At 41.2% G+C, this 20,080-nt stretch overlaps 1 protein-coding gene across 3 annotated transcripts; it reads right to left on the bottom strand.

Annotated features, from left to right (window-relative positions):
* Positions 1-3,246: 3,246 nt before the first annotated feature.
* Positions 3,247-15,506, bottom strand: errfi1a (ERBB receptor feedback inhibitor 1a). 3 transcript variants are annotated; one of them, XM_078238830.1, is made up of 4 exons: positions 15,325-15,506; positions 8,229-8,416; positions 7,118-7,203; positions 3,247-6,361 (listed from the first exon to the last, which is right to left on the bottom strand). In XM_078238830.1, the coding sequence occupies exons 2-4, from the start codon at positions 8,345-8,347 to the stop codon at positions 5,193-5,195; spliced, it is 1,374 nt and encodes a 457-aa protein (XP_078094956.1). In that variant the 5' UTR covers positions 8,348-8,416; positions 15,325-15,506; the 3' UTR covers positions 3,247-5,192. The 3 variants fall into 3 exon arrangements, with proteins under 3 accessions (XP_078094956.1, XP_078094958.1, XP_078094957.1); XM_078238832.1 differs by having other exon boundaries at positions 3,247-6,358; XM_078238831.1 differs by having other exon boundaries at positions 15,329-15,506.
* Positions 15,507-20,080: the final 4,574 nt, after the last annotated feature.

The raw sequence follows: 20,080 nt of genomic DNA, 5'->3' as shown, positions 1-20,080 counted from the left end.
GTGAGGAAATCCTGCAATTGAAGAGTGAAATCTCTGGTTCACTCAGCCTGGCTGATTTCATCGGTCCGAAAATTAGTAAAGATACTGACCCTTCAGAACAGACTGTCAGTGACCAGCTTGACGCAGCTGTGGACAGCCGATTGGGTGACGCCACATAGATCTCCAACTAAACCTTGAAAAAAACCAGAAGTGTAAATGTTCAGGAGCAGTGTAACCTTAGGAACCACTAGCATAGAGTGGACACCTACTCGGTTGGAGGTGATCTCTGGATCAATAATTTCGCATATGGAGGTGGCAGTCTTCCTAGAGAGCTGGAGCCTTCTTTGGCACTGAATCTCAGACATGTCCAGACCTATAGACTCTGCCTGCTGGATAATGGCACCTTCTCCAGACCCTTCTACTTGCACTTCCTGCTGGCCCTATACCCCCTTCTATCTGTGCTTCTCAATGCATGGGTCACACTCTAGGATGCTGCCAGTAGGCAACTGGCTTCCTCTCCCTTGTATCCCTCTCCTCCTCTTCTGAGGAGGTCCCTCCAGCAGAGTAGACAATCCCCATTTTGACCCTGATGTTTCCACAGGTTTCTGCACTTATAGAGCTTATTAGCAGAAGGTGCCTGTAAATACTAAGAAATCAAAGAGTTCTCCAGAACAACACAGAAATGTCAGAAACCATCTATAAACTAGCTTCATTCCACTCACAGTCAAACTCCTAACTCTTCACTTTTGCATGTGTGTGTGGACCTTTTGTCCCACCCTGGATGTAGAATCCATTAAAAATTTGGAGGCTGCCTAGTCAAATGTGCTGAGCATAAAGTGCTCGGTTACTTAAAATCACAGTCAATGACCCTTTAAATGATCTCAATTGCCTCTTGTTGGTGGGTGCATTTCTGATCTTTGCGTGTGCCCAATGACTGAAATATTGCGAGGTGGCGTAATGATATTGGGACGTCCTCCTGACTTCATTGCACTCCTTTTTTCAAGTCATCAGAACCACTGTGTGCCTGCACCATGAGTGTAAAATTAAACCTGCAATTGCACTCTCCTAAAGTTCATCGGATATTATAGTAGGACTTTGTCAGTGTCTTTTCACAAAGCTCAGCCAGTGAAAACAGCGGATAGGTGGGCCAATACATAATATGAAGGACCTAAATTGCTTAACCTGACTTGTGCCGGCTCCACTGGGAGCTACAATTAGTCTCAGTTCTCCAAGATTGTGTGGGGGGAGAGTGGTAGGTGATCAGTTAGAGATCACTCTCATCATTATCCAGTGACACCAGCTGAAGGGAACTGGGATTAGAATAGACATATGCACGTGAAGAACTAGCACTAGCAAATGGCTAGTGATGATTCTTTGACCAGTAGTATAGGTATTGGTGAAGATTCCGCTATAATGTCCATCATGATTGAACAAGCTACCTAACGTGTTGAGGGATGGCTGCTTAAGTGAGATCCCAAAGGGGATTGAATAATCAACTGAGTTAAGCTAACATTTTCTCCACACATTCAACAACTGGTGTGAGTTGCCAAACTTAAACCATTGTGGAGTTAGAGGTGAGGGACTTCTTTCCCCCATCTGGTGTGAATTGAATTTAGACACAATAAAAGTCAGAGGGTATCATAGGAAACAGAAGCCAGTTGGGTATTGCTACCTGTATGCTGAAATAGAACATGGACAAAAGAGACAGGCTGAGCAAAGCCAAAGAGAGGAAATATTCTCTTGTATACAATCAACGATATCTGGTAAGTCAGATGAGAAGTAGTGTCTATGGACATTTGAAGATGACAAGACATATTGTGAGAGTAACTAACAAAGCATCTGGAATCTAGAGCTTCATACTTCAATCTAGAAGTGCAGTATACAAAAATGGGGAAGTTACGCTAAACCTTAAACTCTGGTTGGACCACAACTAGTGTATTACATCCATTTTTGGTCACTACACTTTAGGATGTCCTTCAGAGGATGCAGAAGAAATTTATCAGCAATGGTTCCAGGATGAGGGACTTTAGCTGCAAGGTTAGGTTGGAGAAGCTAGGTTTTTTCTCCTTGGAGCACGGAAGGTTGAGGAAAGATTTGATTGAGGTGTAGAGGATTATGACAGATTAAAACAAAATAGTCCTGGCTGATTGTACAAGGTCTAGGGAACACAGATTTAAGGTTTGGGCAAGAGATGCTAAAGGGATGTGAGGAAGAATATTTTTATGCAGTAATAGTGACCTGGAACATGCTGCCAACAAGGATGGTGGAATTGAAGACATCTAATGATTTTAAAAGGAAATTGGATGGGGACTCAAGGGAAATAAATTTGCAGGGCTTTGGGAATAGATCAGAGGAATTGGACAGACTGGTCTACAGAGGGCCAGCTTGGGCTGAATGGCCTCCTTATGTACCATGATGATTTTATGACTTTATACCACTCAATGTGGTATTCTACTGCAATATGTAATCAGATTACAATATAAATTCGAATTGTTGCTGCTGCTAAGGTGAAGCTGTTCACCTCTTAAGGCTTGATTGTTGTTAAATGAGCACAGTCTTATGTCAATTAGATATTAATTGCTTTGTGAATGAGTAGTATAAAATGGAAACGGAGAAGGTTGGGTTAAATGATATGGTGAGATGGTGTGTTTGAGGGGTATAGTAATATGGAGTTTAGCTGTGAAAAGGGACTGGTTTATGGGCCGTTGGCCATTTAGTTAATAAAAATGTATTATATTTTGAAGATGTCTTCAATTTCACAGGTGTAGTAAACATTCCTGGATTTTGTTACACATGCTCCTCAGCACTGCGCTCAGCCTAACCCTATCAAATTTGACAAGACAGAGCAACATATCTCCTTCCCAGTATACACTGGGTAAAGGAAACCATTCATTTTTGTCTCGAACTGTTTGATTCATGAATATACTTCAACCTCAGTTCCTGTACATACATAAACGGTAAGTAAAAGAGAACAACACACTGCTCTTGGATGCTGTACAGCTTGTCAATATCAAAGAGCTGTTACATATCAATAATATCTTACAGTGCTTGCTCTCACCAATTAAGATTACAAGAGAACAAAAATTCTATAATGCATGAAGGGCAGATATTTATCCTGCATCACTGTGGGTGAACTTGATGTTTGAGCCAGTGGGTAGGTGAATTGTTTATTGTGCATTGGATTTAGGTCAGTAAGACTGTCACAGTAGCAAGAATACTGCCAACGTTTGTTGGGAGAGTTGAGTCATTTACAGGCAGCACCAATCATTAAATAACATAAAACAGTTTAATAAAATAGACATTAGGAAAGGATTTTTAAAAATAATGTAATTAATGATATCCCAATAATACTGCACAGACCACAAGAACAAACATCGTTCTGCGGCTTTTCAACAATTATTATAGAAATACGATATGTTACAGCCAATGATACAAGAGCAGAATTATAGGTCTTCATTTATGTTACATGCAGTTAACTGAATCACTAATACATAAAAGCTATTCTCAAACACAAACAACTGCAATTATTCTTCATGTAGGTCCCTAGTCATCTATCATGTAAACTAGTCTGCAGGTTAGTATTGAGTATCTTGCCATGCTGCCCTTCATCGCCCACCCTGTTTTGTTCTATTTCACTCATGGGTCTTCTCGTTTCCCATTTAACATAATTCCTCATCTCTATGAGGGGCTGTTTGATTTCTGAGTTAGCTTGTGGCTGAAGCTGCCTTGCATCTGGTAGGAAGCTTTATGTTGGGATGAGAAGGTCCAACATCACCTCTTTTTGAATGTTTTTTCCTTGTCTCTCCTCTCTTCCACTCTACTCTTAGCTTACTCTAAATGCCAACTCAGGAGAGGCCAAGCCTTGGAACATCTGCAGGCTTAAAGGGCAGCACATGAGCCACATGCACAAACTATATCCATCCCCACTAGCACCCAATAGTAAAAGCAGGAACTTCTGGGAAGTAGTTGCTGATTACTATGGACCTCACTGCTGCTGGTAGGGAGCTGAGAGCCCTGCACCTAATCACTATTTAGGAACAAGAAAGGGCAGGATTAGACTGAATTGTGATGCCCTGATAGTCAATTAGTCACAATCACATGTAGAGTAGACATTTGGATACGGCATCCAAGGGCAATCAGTGGAACACGTGCCAACAGTTCCCTGCCCAAAAGGTCACCACTGCAATATCTCCTGTTAAATAGCTAGTGACCATTTATAGCCTTTTGCAGGTTTTATATTTAAAAATGCAGATCATGTTTTGGGTGTATCTTTAAAAAGGTGTAGGTAAGCTACCAGTGCTGATGAACAGTGAATGGCAGATTGTGAACAGATACCTAATATGATGAGCCCATCCTCCCGTGTCACATTCACAGCTGTATCAGTTCCACTCAAAACAGGAAGGGAGCACACCCTGAGGCACAGAGGCAGAAACAACAGTGAAAAGATTGTTAACCATCTAATAAAATGGATCACTGACTCCATTCTCTCTGACTATTGGCTGCTCCACCTCCCTGACACACATGCTGTAAATTGTTGGGGAGGGGATAAAGAGACATGAACTTGTGGCAGTTTCTGTGCTTAAAAACTTTAAATCAAATCCCTTCACTTTAGCATAATACTTTTCACTTAAAATAGTTAAGTGAGAGGTGACCTTCATTGAGCATCCCTGAGCTGGATTGATATTAAACATGATCATCCATATACTAACAATTGCTGCAGTTCTTCCTCAAGAGTCTCTGGACAGTTAGATAATAAATCACAAAAGTTTTGGTCAGAAAAATCTAGTCTTGATCGTGTTTTTCTCAATTTGCATGAGATTCGCTGCCTGGAAAGGGCCCCCACGTCCAAAATGGATCTTGTGCTTTCTCCAAGGCATCATAAGGCATTGTGTTCAATGTGTTGTGCCTGGTTCACTATCCGTTGCACAGTTCCAATAAATAAAGTGCAATAAAAACAACACCAATCATGAGACGTTCTGGTGAAAATGTCTACTGTAAAACTACTGTACAGGCAACCTGGACACTTACTGGGGCAAGGGCCTCGGGTTTACAGTGGTTGATAAGTTAAATTCCTCTTTTATTACATTGGATTTTCACTGATTTTGCCATCACATTCTGTGATTCCATCTATTTTTCTATGGAAACTGCAAACCAACGGCCTTGATTATCATGGAACTGTCCCTTGCTGTTGATATTCTGAGGGACATTAAAATCTAAAGAGACTCTACGTAGGCAACAGGTTTCCGTTTTTCTGTCTCTGGCTTGGTCAATGCAAATGTCTTGAAGCTCTCTGCTGTGCAATCGTTTGGGTCCCACGTGCTCTGGGCTTCCATAAGGTATTTCTGAAACTTGTCCAGGTAGGGAGGTCTCTCAGGGAGCAGGTAGTAGTGTGTAGAGCTTACCTTCCTCCCATCTTCCATAATCGGTAAAATGCATGGTACCCTTGTGCCTGCCCCATCGCTGCTCTGCCGCTGCAGGACTTTGTTGCTGACGTATTTAGGATCAGGTGCAAAACTTCGCGTGGGTGGCATCACTCCATTGAGGTATGCTGGGAGGCTCTTGGGACTTGGAGTACGTGAGTTATTTCTGGATAAAGGTTCCCGTGGAGGAACCTTCGGTGGTCTGTCCTCGTCACAGTACATGCCCGACATCACTTCTGCAGACCATCTCCGGTGGTCATGTTTCACCGGACGTGGGGGTATGGGGACTCGAGGAGGGACCTCAGGCTTCACCTCGCTGGAGTTTGGTGATGAATGTGATAAGCAGGATGCATTCTTCAACACAACAGGTTTGTTGTAAGATCCAGCTGGACCTGAATGCGAACGCCGTAATTTACGGTGAGGCTGAACACGTTTCTCAGCAACCTCTATGCTTTCCAGGTTAGTATCTTTTACTATGTGGCAACTCGCTGGCAACTCAGTCCTATTAGAACCTTCTGAGTAGGCGTAGTTGGTCTGCCCACACTCACGGAAGCTCCTTCTACTCGGAGTACTGTACCTGAAGCTCAGTGGCCTGCGGTCTTGCAGAAGGGTGTCAGTTTCAGAGCTTGTAATGGATTCAACCTCACTGTCAACATCGTCAAAAGACACATCACCAGTGGCAGGCAGTGGAGGGAGTGGCTTAGAGCTTCGGTCACTGGCACAGCCAGAATTAGTTGGTGGTGTTGCCACTTTTACTGATGTTTGAGGTGGTGACAGTACTGTGCTGTTCACAGAGAGTCTCTTAAATGGGGACAGCAGCTGATCTTTCTCCAACTGTACAAATGGCTCCTCGCTGTTGGGCATTTTCAGAGGTGGTGGCCGCGGCTTGTGGAATGATGATCTGAGACAACTCCCAAAACAATAGTGACTGTTTAGCCCAAGTGGCTCCATTTCTTGCCCTGCTGGAGAAGGAAAAAATATTTTTTTAATGTAAATACTTGTAAGACCAATTTTTCCCTCTCCTCCAAAGATGTAGGCTTTTTGTGGGGTCTTTGCGCCACAGCTCCACTCAAGCAACCATTCTTCATATGTGAGCCTGGCCAAGAGTGCCAGCATGGTATTCATGAGAGGTTCAATGAATCACTGGACAGCATTAATTAGCAGGAGCCCTAATCTGAAACATGTCAATGTAAGGCTGAATGGAGATAAGTCAACTTAGAAAAACCCAGGCACAGAGCTGGAGACTTTGTCAGTCTGTTTGGCTGAGTATTACAGCAGGTCAGGTTTATTCATCGAGGCATCAGGGAACAAAAGCAGTTATTAAAGTACACAGATTTTAACATTTGAATTCAGTCTTGTGGTCAGGACAGCATCAACAAGGCTGTTAATTATTGTCCAATGCGAGTTGCTCTGAGAACTTGGTGGTGAGTCTTCTAAAATCATTGGTAGCAGGTTTTGATTCAATTGAGTAGCATGCTGGCCACTTCAAAAGACAGTTAAATCAACCATTTTGGTGTGGTACTGAAATCATATTATAGACTAGACCAGATAAAAATGGCAGATTTTCTTCCCTCAAGGATATTGGTGAACTAGTTTTGGGTTTGTATAACAATCTGACAGCTTCATGGTCATTTTTATTAATACCAGTTCGTTTTTAAAACAAAACAATTCTATTTCTCAGACTTTCATGACGTTCTTCATTGGGATGGGATACATACTGTTGGTTGAAGTTATGATATAGGGCTGGTGATGGGGAGTAGCATTCAAAGTGCAGGTCAAGGTTGTGTGGTCCGTGTAGTAGATGCTGAAATCACAGAAAAACACGATGTTCATCACAATATCTGAGTGAACATCCAATCACTAGAATATTTCACATAACAACCCTTTTGGTTACATCCATCCAGGACAGAAATTCCCACCCACCTCTCCCTATTATGAATCCAATTACTTCTCAAATGAGCCCAGTGTCCTGGCTCCACCTGGTGGCCTCAATCCAGTCATCAATTATTCCAAGTAAAGTGGTACTTCCTGACATAATATTGTGGTAATGTTCAGGTTTCATTTTCTTTATGTTAAATACCTCTTTCAAAGGCTCAAGAGTCTGAGTTACCTTCAGAGCTAATGTCATGTGATTCTAGGGGTAGGTGCTGTTATCCTGCTCTATACTGCCAAAACCGTTTGTGTTATACATGTAACTGGAACTGAACACATAACTCTAAATGGGTCCTGACCAGGGTCAACATGGTCCCTGCAGATACAAATCCAAATGATGGAGCAATGTTTCCCAGCACCACAGTGACCATGTATAAATAAAACGTGACCAATAAATCATTACCACAGCTCTCTACTTCTCTCTTGCCAAATTCTACTTCAGCTGTGGTTCCCATTCATTCTCCTGGAATGCAATTCCTACACTTGTTTTTACTGAACTTTATTTGCCTCTGCTCAGCCCAGATGCAAGCATAATTGAGGTTTTTTGCACAACACCATGTCCATCTTTACAGAGTCCTTTACTTTTGCATTATATATGAATTTAATCACTTTGTCTTGTAATTGTAATCTCAAAGACTCCAGGGCAGTCTTTTAAAAACCCCACCAAGAACATGAGGGGAGTCTTAGCACAGATCCAGCACCACCATTTCAGTGTCTTAACCTTGATATTCATTGGCCTTAAGTATGTCAAGTCATCTCATGCATTACTTTTATCAAGTCTTTTGGAAGCCATGCTAAACGACTACATGGTCTTCCTCAATTTGTTATCTCTCTGCCTCAAATAAATCTGAAGATGACGCCTCCCAATTCCAAGCAGTGCTGTGTTAAGGTACTCACTTGTCCAAGGTGCTTGACTGATTCCAGCAACTTTTGGTATTGACACCGTGACTGCCATGCATGAAGCAGTTATTCAGTGGATTGCGGATCTCCTGTGCTGCCAGTCCAGCGCTCGACATGGTGATAATTTTGGACTGCACCAATCCGTTAAAGTCTTTGTGTTCTCAAGTTAACAGGGTATTGCATTTCTTGACAAAGAAAGAGGGGATTCTTGAATTATTCATTGATTTATTCTTCCTCAGTAATATCATAGCTAACAGACTGCAGGACTCACCCTGCCCCATCAAGGTACATCAGTTAGTGAAGCTCCCTTTTAGAATACCACAGTAAACTTCTGATGAAAAGGTAAACATTTGAAACATTAGCCCATCCCTCTTTACAGCTACTGACTGATCTGCTTTCTGTTTTCAGAAATTTGTTTTAACATACCATGAACTCAACATTTACACAGACTAGATTAGATTGGATAGGTGGGTCCCTTGGAGATAGAATTAAATAACCACACTTTACTATGTTGTTGTGGGGTCGTGGCATGGAAGCTTTCTTCCAGCCATGTCATTACATGTGCTAACCATTGATTGACTTTGATGGGAAAGGAGTGCATTATGAAGTGCATTATAGTTTTTCTGACCAAGGTGATGTTGGACTTTTAAGAGCAGAGAAATTTCAGACATAAATAGTTATAATGTTAATCATTTTTTATTTAAAAAATTGTAAAATGCAGATAAAGTAAGTTTAAAGTTAGAAGACAGGTACAGAAAAATATTTGAAGGACCAGAACTCATACTAGAGTGAAGTTTCAAGCTGACTTTCAGCATCCACCCCTTTGATTTACCAACAAGCTTGCAACAAAGCTTTAACAGTAATTACTGTTACTGACCCCCTAACAGTAATCAGATTGAGGGAGGGAGGAGTGGGTCTCGGGCTAGCATTTTAAACTTAAATGTGGGCAATGATGAGGGCATGAAGACAGAACTGGTTAAAGTGAACTGAGAAATTAGGTTAACGAATTGGTCAGTAGAAATGCAGTGGCAAGCATTTAAGGAGATATTTCAGAATACTCAGAAAATATACAGTCCAGTGAGAAAGGAAGACTTTACAGGAAGGATACCATCCATGGATAATTATAGAAGCTAAAGATTGTAATGAATTGAAAGAGAAAACAAATAATTCCTCAAAAATGAGAGGCAGGTCAGAAGATAAAAACAACCAAGAATTACTAAAAGATTACTAAAGAGAGAGAAAATAAAGCACAAGAGAAAACTAGCTAGAAATATAAAAACATAGTGGAGATTCTATGGGTATTTAAAAAGGAGAAGACTAAGTAAAGTGAGTGTTGATCCCCTAGAGTGAGAATGGGGAATTAATAACGGAAAATAAGGAAAAGGCGGATTAATTGAACAGATATTTTGCTTTTGCCTTCACTGTAAAGGACACAAATAACATCCCAGAAATAATTGTGAATCAGGAGGGGAAGGGGAGGTAGGAACTTAAAACAATTACAATCACTCAGGAAGGGGTACTGCTAAAATTATTAGAACTAAAAACTGACAAGTCCCCTTGGGCTTCATCCTAGGGTCTTAAAAAAAGTGATTGCTCAGATGGCAGATACACTGGTTTTAATTTTCCAAAATTCACCAGATTCTAGAAAGGTTCCATCAGATTGGAAAGTAGCAAATGTGACTCTTCTGTTCAAGAAAGAATGGAGACAGAAAGCAGGGAGCTACAGACCAGTTCACTTAACATTTGTCATAAGGGTGATATCTATTATTAAGGAGGTTATAGCTGGGTACTTAGAAAACTTCTCAGTGCAATCAAGCAGAGTCAACGTGGTTTTGTGAAAGGGAAATCATGTTTGACTAATTTATTGGCGTTCTTTGAGGAAGTAACAAGCAACATGGATAAAGGGGAGGGAACCTATGCATGTGCTCTAGTTGAATTTCCAGAAGGCATTTGGCAAATGCCACATCAAAGGCTATGTAAAATAGGAGGTATTAATGGTGTAGGGGTAATCTATTAGCATGGATTGAGGAGTGTTTAGCGAACAGGAAGCAGGAAGTACAGTTAAATGAGTCTTTTGGGTTGGCAAGATGTAACAAGTGGAATGCTACAGGAATCAACTATTTACAATTTATATTGATGACTTGGATGAAGGGACCAAATGTATGGTTCATAGTTCTTAGTCTATAGTTCTTAAATTTGCTGATGACACAAAGATATGTACAAAAGTAAGTTGTGAAGTGGACATAAGGAGTCTGCAAAGGGACATAGAAAGGTTAAGCGAGTTGTTAATTGCAAGGGGAATGGAATATTAAAGTAGGCATATATATAAATGCATATATATAAATGCATTACAAGCAGTTCAGAGAAGGTTCAGTCAACTAATACCTGGGATTGAGGGTGGGTACACATTTTACAATTATAGCACGCTCCCGCTATCCATCTGCTAAAATAAATGGACACATATTTGCAGATTATCCCCCGATCTCCCAACAGTTTATACCCCTATTTTCCCACCACTCTTGTCTAGTGGGCAACATTCACTACCACAAACATGATTTTATATAATTAGCTTTTTTATATCTCAGTACCTGCTACCTCCAAGGATGGTATCACCACAGCACTACTCAGCCAATGCCAATTTCCATCAGCTAATGCATCCAACCTTCATTTGCCATTCACCCACCGCTAGTGTCTCTACCATGCTCAATGCAACTCCAAAAAGAAAATCAACAGCTAACATTTTTTTGTCACTGCTTCTAACTGGGATTCGTGTCCTTGTATTTCTGCTGAAGGTTCTGACCCTCACGGAGGAAAGGTAGGTATAAATTTTGCTGCCTACACTATAGAGCCTAAACCAGAGATTTTCTCTGGAGACAGGGGTGTGTGTGGATAATCATATGAAACCGCAGGGTGCATTCACATTCCTCCTTTTAATATAAAAAATACAGATCAGAATCTTGCTTTACTCTTAAACAGCCTGCATTGGTCCCTTCAAGATGTCTGTGTTACACACTTTGACCACTGATACCCGAAACCCTCTTTGGCATTTTGGAATAAAATTCCTGCATGAAACAAGTGAAGATCTGGGTCACCCATCAGGAAGTCCCAGGAAGATGAAGGAAGGTGCAAGTGGGAAGCACAGTGCAACAATTTAAGCTGCTGTCAACTTCCTACCCAAAGGAAATACAATATTGACTAGAGTTTTAAATCAACCGTATGGAGCAGCACGGCTACACCTCCTGTCCTTATCTGGAATCCACCCTAGCCCATTTTGGCCTCTCTCTAGCCCAGAGTTCAATGAGCGTTGCCAATGTTGCCAAGGCTGAGATTGAGGCCAATTCATCTCAGACTAGTGATAGAACGGAGACTGAGGCCTGTTGATCTGTATAACACAGGTGACATGCGTTTACCCATTGAATCATGAGAGAATATAGCACAGTGGGTGGTGTAATACCATTGAATCGCAGAACATTCTGGATTCCAAGGCAATGGTAAGGGGTGAAATTTTCTAATATGTCAATATTTAGTGGGTTAGAATGGTTTAGAATCATACAATAATGATTAGAATCTCCTTCACATTGGGGAACATTTAATTTAAATTGACTCTGCCACAGTTTAATTATGGCACATTGCTCATTCTGTGCAATACCAGGACACAATTAAATTAGTGCAGAGCTTTCTGCTGTAAAGTTGGAAATGAGTGAAATTTTTAAAAAAAACTTTAAGCAAGTGTTGTTTACTGAATAAACTGCTAATTCAGGCAGTATGCAAATATGTACTTCTAAATCACTTTTGGGATGTGGAAATCGTTAGCAAGGTCAGCATTTATTACCCATCTAGAGTTACCCTGAGATCTTAAAGAAGCCACAGGCACTGTGTTAGTGGGCACAGCACAATAAGGACCGTAAATAAAGGTCCCTCCCGGTATCTGCTACCCAAATAAGGACATGATTATTGCACATTTCTTGCAACCTAGCTTTGTACCAAACGCCCGTTGCTTCAGGATTACACTTTAAATATCCAATGCTGTCTGCTGGTGGGGGTGGGAGGGATGGTGTTTGGGGAACAATGAACATAGCCAATTAGGTAAGGAGAAATATACTGAAGTGCCAGCCCTCGATTATCTGGTAACTTATGCTGGATGTTAGGCTAGGACACAGTCATGCTCATCATGATAAAATAGCTTGCAACAAAGCGTTTAGGCCTACATGTGAAATATAGTTGCTTGGTTGATATGCCAGAGAGGAATCGACAAGAGTCTGCCTGAAGAAGACAAAATGGGTGATGGTGAAATGCCAGAGAGGAGTCGGCAACAGTGCGCCTGAAGGAGATAAAATGGGTGATGAAAAAAATAATCACACAAGGGCAGAACGCAAACCACAAGATGAATCCTGAACTGAAAGATGCAAATGCATATCTTGAAACTGTCCAAATGATGCTTTTCCTCCTCATGCGCACTCCAAAATCGTAAGGATTGACAGAAACAGAACGATGTGTTCGTGGTCCAGACTGTCCTCTCCAGCTTAATTCACCAAGATCGATGCAGTCTAACTGACTGGAAACTGCAGCCAAAACTGGAGCTGTTGCTCGATTTTTTTTTAAGTTAGGTGTTTCCCTTCTAAGCCTATGCTTAATCTATGTCACGTTTGTAATTAAATTATTTAAACATGACTAATTATAGCTTTAAAAAAGGTGAAATGTTAAACCCCTGCCCTCACTTTTAAGTATTGGAGCCAAAATCTATAAAGACACAGAAAGTGGTTGGCCCTAGACACCTTCAGCGTTTATACCAGGGTCTTGACTTCATTATTTCAGACTCAAAAAATGAACCAACCAATGAGAAAAAAATGCATTGACTGCTGAGAACTAGTCTGTCACACCTGGGAGTGGCGGGAAGCTTGCGATTTCCTTTCCTAGTGTGAGTACATCTTTCTAATCGCCATTACGTTGGCTGAGCAGTGCCCTTTATGACTAGTCTTGATGAAGCAATGACAAAGAGTGTGAGTAATAACATCAGTAATGTCTTACATTCCCAATGGGGTGTTGCAATTTATTGATACCATCGGGAAAAATAAAACCCAGATCCCAGAAGCTCATGGCCGCTGAATGTGTCCACAGTGAAACTTACTCTGAAAGGAGGGTCTGACAATCAGCTGTATCTTGAAAGGTCCGTATATAACTCAAACGAAAATCGGGTATCTAAATGCAATTTTTTAAAAAAATGCGGAGCCATAAGGAAAGATCGGAGAAGTAGGACTAATTGGACAGTTGAAAGAGCTGACATGAAAATGTCTGCTGTAAGATTCAGTAATCCAATGACAGTCAGCCCTTGCTCCCAAATTAAATATGGTTCTTTAGTATAATGTTATTTATTGTCGTGTTAAGTTCCCTTTTACATTAAAAAAAACAATATTTCAAACTGCCATGTTTGACAGGTTTTGGAGGTAGCTGGGGAGCTATGGATTTTATTCTCTGGATTATTAGTTCAGTAACATAACTATCACACTACCATAAGGAAGGAGAAGTTGAAATCAATGTTCCGACTCTTAATCACTGTCCAGTCACTCCTGCTGAAGGTACTCGCAGATATCAGGTGAGACAGTGTCAAACTCGGATGTCATGTTTCCATCGCCCCAACAGTCAAACACCTGTTGATATTTATTATCTACCTTCCCATATTAAGAACAGCTACTTAGTTGGAATACCAGGGAAAGGGGCTGCATCAGGCAGTAGAGGATGCGTGAGGAAACTTGGATAGAAATTTGTAGGACGGGAGCTGTGTGTCAGTGTCAGAACACATGATTTGAGCTGTACCTAAATATTCTCATCCAATTCGTGTTGGAGCCTTTTCTCGGGCAGGCTGGGAACACCATGTATGGTTATCAGATCATGTCATCAGATTTTACATTTACTAGGGCCAGATAGTTCACAGACAGTCTCTGCTTCAGATGGCTAGAAATTGATAATCATAAAATGGAATTTACTGGGGTATTTTGGAACAGGTCCAGTAACAGCACAGCTCAGACTAGTTAAGCTGTATCGTTTCGCTCCCATAAACAGACCGTTAAAAACTGGGCAGCTGCAGGAAACAGAGTAGCCGTTTTAAATGTCTGAACAACTTGAGAGCAGAGATGGGCACCTTGACTTACAGTTGACTGAAGGACAAACTGGTGTACGTCTCGAGAAACTGGAAGGGAGGAGATGCGCTTCTAACTTAGTCCAGAACTTCAGCTCTATCTCCTTTAATGACAAGCCTGCAGCAATCATACCACTGGAAAACATTCCATAGATTTGAAATGCACTTTCCAAAACATTTAGAATTAGTTTACTGAATAAACTGCTAATTCAGGCAGTATGCAAATATGATTTAATAGTTCCCAAAATAACTACTATTTAAAACTATCAGTAGACGCTCGGGCAGTGCTGAGTGTTTTGCTACAGAACTGACTTAAAGCTATCTGTGGAGGAGCTCGATTTAATCAGGAGATATGCAGGGATAGGCTGGACAACCTCCAACGTTCAACCTACAAGCGAGTGTCTACCTAGCTCCTGGTAACAGGTTAATTTAACCACAGCAAAATCCAGTCACTTTGCACACAGACCCAGGAACTAATCTCACACCTCACTAAACAATGTTAATATCGATGATAAAGCAGAGCCAAATTTAAAAAAAAGAATCCTAATATACAAAACCTCAAAATGAATACTAAATTGGTTTTTACTATTTTAAAAATCCACTTGTAACATTAATGAAAAAAACGGTTTCTTCGTAAAGTGTTTACAAAAGTTTTGAAATGGTGTAAAACTCTTACTGCCGTTTAGGTTATACATTAAACTGATCGCTGCTAATAATTTATAGGGGGTTCTGTTCATCCAGCATCACAATAAACACAATATCGAATTTCTTGAAGAATATTGTAGTTATAGCAAAGGAATTAGCCGTGAATTTGGGCAGAAATAGAAAGCGTTCAGAGAGAGATGACAATGATAAAAGGCAAAACGTGATCTTTAAAAAAAACCAGAAAAATATATACGAGAAGGATCAGAAGGGAGAACAGGCAACAGCGAGCATTGAACAGGGTCTGAAACTCACCTACCTCCTGGTCAGTTTCACGAGACAGGAAATCCGGCGCAAATTGTCCAACAAACACTCCGACTCAGTGCAGCGATGAATACAACAACATATCTCTAGACTATGTTCTTATCGCCCCTACTTGTTCTGGATCCTGACTCTAATTAAATGTTTCTCTGTTGCAATGTGCCCCGCAGTTTGCTTCATAAGGCGGGCTCTGAATCCTGATGTCACCATGAAGTGGGATCAGGACATTTCCCCGCCCACAGCCTCCAGTCAGCACGCTTACTTACCTCTACCTTAAAGGGGAACATGCACAAAAAGCCGGAGTTCAGCACCTCAAATTTAAATCGGCAACAGATCGTCCTTTATCTATTATGTATATAGAAACTTTTAAAAAGTTATCTATCTGAGAACATCTGAGGGAGGAGACGAGTAATTGCATTTTTAAAATATTTGGTGGGACCCACCAACATCCACCACAGCAGTTTAAACCTTCAGAATCCAATCCAGAACGCAAAAATAAATTTGAACTGGGTTCTGTCTGGATTGCTCTGCCTTCTGCTTGTTCTCAGATTTCTATATAATTCACTTACCATTCAGTGCTGTGAATACAGTAAATTATTTTGTTGCCCTGTGTTTGGTCAGCTAGTGCTATTGGTCTAAAGTTTCGGTTCATCATAATATGCTACTTTAACTCCAAAATTAATTGAGGAAGATTTTTAAAACCGGCATCAGTATTAACTAGGAAAGTCTGAACTCATCTGAATTAATGTATATGCAGACATGTACATATCACCCCACTGGGCTGTACTGAACCTGGAGCTGAGGTTTGCCATCTTGACTAGGCTCAGGAGCCAACCTGTGGGGTGGTCCTCCAAATTGCTTATCCCCCTCCCTACTGGGTGGCCAAAGGTTAGCGTGGCATTGAAGTGGAGCCAGAAGCTTGAGGAGTAACCCCTTCAAACAGTGAAACGGGGCTGCAACATCTCATCCTCAATTTAAATGTAAATATAAACTTAGCTAGACTGCAAGTGTTACAGGTGACCAGGGCACCAATGAAGTGACTTAAAAGCCAGTCTGATGGAACTGCTCTGTCCAACACTCTTAAGGATGTGTGTGTATCAGCTTTGGTGCATATATATATACATTTGTGCATTCATGCATTTTAATTCTAATGTGTGTCCAGGAATTCCAAAACAAGCTACAGTATCAGATGCAGTGGAAAATATGAAAATCGGAGAAGGAAAATAAATTGACTTGCTTTCCGTTTAATTTTCCTAGTGGCACATTGTGTAAACATCCAATCTTGTGTAATATGGAGCTGTATGGATTATAGTTCCCAGGTTCCATCTGTGCTGACTGAGTTGATCTAAGTGCATGTTGGTCAGTATCAGGTGAGCACAGAGGCAATGCTCCATTGGCCAAATACTCCACTGGCACCTACTGTTTTGGCTTACACAAGAAAGATTACCTTCAGGGGCAAATACAGGAGGCAGTAGGCATGCATATTCCAGCAAAAGTCAGTACATCCTGAAGAAAAGGGGAGAAAACCACAGGGAGGGAAGATTCATTCATCATCCATTTTTATGGGGAAAGAAGAGAACATTGTAAATTCTCAGGACTACAACCTTAGTTTGCATTATTGCTCCTTGTAAGTTAACCCTTAGAGACCAGGTTTCATTCTGATAAATTTGTGCTACTCTTCCTCTAAGGTGAATACATTCTTCAGAGGGTGTGATGAGAACTGCTGACAATACTCCAGGCGTGGATCAATCAGGGCATTGTATAGCTGAAACATGACTTTACTCACTTGTATTCTGGTCCTTTAGATATAAAGATAAACATTCAATTAGGCTTTTTGATTAATTCCTCTACCTGTTCATGATATTTTAGTGATCTTTGTACCTGGACCTCAAGTCTCTTTGGACCTCCACTATTCCTACTTCTTCACCATTTAAAAAGTATCCTGTTCTGTGCTTTGTAGGTCCAAAGTGGATGTCCTCACATTTGCCTACATTGAAATCCATTTACCACAGTTTTGGCCATTTACTTAAACTAAAAATATATTAATGTAATTTCAACCACCCTCATGTTATTGGCAAATTCAGATATGTGGCTTTCTATCCCATCATCTAAGATGTTCAGCTCTGACAAAGGGTCATCCAGACTCGAATCATTGGCTCTATTTTCTCTCCACAGATGCTGTCAGGCCTGCTGAGATTTTCCAGCATTTTCTGTTTTTGTTTATGACCCATCCCTATTTGAGAAGATAGTGATGAACTGCCCCCTGAATTGCTGCAATCCATGGTGCTGTTAGGTAGAGAGTTCCAGGATTTTGATGCCGTCTCGATGAAGGAATAGTAATATATGTCCAAATCAGGATGGTGCTGGAGGAAAATTGCAGGTGATGGTGTTCCTACATATCTGCTGCTTTTGTCCTTGTAGGCGGCGTATATTGTGGATTTGGAAGATGTCATCCTAGAACTTACTTGATGAGTTCTTGCAGTGCCTATAATTAGTAACACACTCCAGCAACAATGTCCCACAGGTGAAGGCACTGAATGTTTAAGCCAGTGGATGGGTTGGCGATCATGCAGATTTACAGTAGATATACAGCAGGGAATGTTTTAACAAGCGCTTCTTGGCTCAGTAGACACATGCACACCTGGTATTCAACTGATTGTCAGTTCATGAGGTGCTGAGGAATCAAAACATAGTTTATGCATCGATCAGGAATTCCACAAAATAGGAAGTGATTTAACCGACTGGAATTCAAGATATTGAGACTAAGGCTGAGTCTGTTCACTGGAATGTTGGGTTTGAAGCTGCAGTCCATAACATGAATGTGTTTGTTTGGAGTTTATTATGTTGGAGTATAAAGAACAGGAAAAAGCCCACCACTTTTTAATTGATCAAATCCACTGAGCCACATCTCCCGTCATTCCTCAACCCCACCTATCCATCTTTTCCATCTTCTCACTATGTCCTTCAATAATTTCTATGTCCAAAAACACAGAAACACAAAAACATCTTGATTCAATTTACATTTTCTGTTTCAAAGTGTTTCTCTTTAAACACTATAATCGTAGATTCCTTTCTTACTGCTAAAATCCTCACTGTTAATTTGTTTGCCCTGGAATTTGAACCCAATTTTCATACCTTCATTTGTTGTCTTCATGATTTTGCAAACTTCATTTCAATCACCTTGCAATCTCTTTTTCCAAAGAGAATAAATCTATCTTGTGTAACTTTTCTTCAGCACATAAATTCCTGGTACTCAGAATCATTCTTCTTTTGTCTCTCTGGTACCTCTTCAGGGCTCAAGTCCCCTTACAATGGTTATGTGACTGGATCTAGACACAGCATCCCAAAATGAATCTGACCAATACCTTCAGATAGAGTTGAGATACCTAAAAGAGGATTGGCCTCATAAGTTCAATGGGGAGGTAAGGATAAAGAAAGAAAAGTAAGTTGTCAAGAGGACATAAAGAGCCTTCAAAGGGATTTAGATAGGTTAAGGGAGTGGGCAAAAATTTAGCAGATTGGTATGTAGTAATTCAGCCAAACGTCAGTTTCCTGTCACCAAGAACCCTTTATTGTGTACCAAGAAAGAGACCGCTCCCATGGCTCACTGCTGGGTATTTCAACACCTTGGGACCTATAACCTTGGTACGGATGAAATAACAGTTTAAAAGCCCCCGCTGAAAGCTTCCTATTGGGAAAGCCCCTGCTTGCTCAATAAGGGAGCTCATACTTCATGAAGCCCATGGGGGGAATCTATTGATGATCCCCCATAGCCTTCGTGGCCATCATAACATCCCTCTCTCTCTAGATCCGAGTCTCTCCCTGCACCTCCATTGCAAGAAAGTCCCTTGCATCATTTAGTGATTGTTTGGAGGTCCGTTGAAGGTGGGGCTGGGTCAGGTAGCGTAAACCGGACAGGGTACCTTTGTTTACTGAAGGAATGCTGAAGGGTTATCTAAGCGAGTCCCTCCTCAGGTTCTGCTTCAGCCTGAAGGCCCACTTCTTCAGCTCCAACTCTGAGTCCATACCTTCATTATCTGAGGGGGGCTAACGTGGAATCAGCTTTGAGCTGAGTATTGGCACTGGCAGTGGCCATCTCCATGGCTGATAGTGTAGCCTGCTCAGGCATTGATTCCCTTGCCCTGAGATAGTCCAAGTGCTTCTTCAAGGTTTTACCCTGCACTTTGACTTTATATGATACTGGTCCTGTATTCTCCATAATAATCCCAGGGACCCAACTGGGACAATCCCCGATGTTTCTCACATGAACCAAATCACCTGTTGAGAATGTTCTTTCTGTCCTTGCAGAATCGTAATTTTTCTTTGGTTTTCTTGTTGGGACTCCACCCTTCCCACAAAATTTGGGAATATCAGGCTTAAACTGGTATGAAGCCATCGTCCCATTAACAGCTCTGCTGGGGCAACACCTGTTGTTGTGTACGGTGTGGTCCTGTAATCAAACAAAAACCATGACAACTTGGTCTCCATGGATGCCGCCAGTTGTTTCTTCATGCCATTTTTGAAGGTTTCCATCGCCTGTTCTGCTAGTCTATTTGATGACAGGTAATAAGGTGTTGTTCAGATGTGTCAGATACCATTGTAGAGTTCTGGAAATCACTGCTAGTGAAGGCTATGCCAAGACTTCTGGTATTCCGTATGTACTGAAGCTTTGCCGTAATTTCTCGATTGTAGCCTGGGAAGTCATGGATCTCATGAAGTGCACCTCCAACCACTTGGAGTGTGTGTCCAC

Source organism: Mustelus asterias, chromosome 22 (assembly GCF_964213995.1).
Source record: "Mustelus asterias chromosome 22, sMusAst1.hap1.1, whole genome shotgun sequence".
NCBI classification, from domain to species: domain Eukaryota; kingdom Metazoa; phylum Chordata; class Chondrichthyes; order Carcharhiniformes; family Triakidae; genus Mustelus; species Mustelus asterias.
This window is presented reverse-complemented; position numbering and strand designations above follow the sequence as displayed.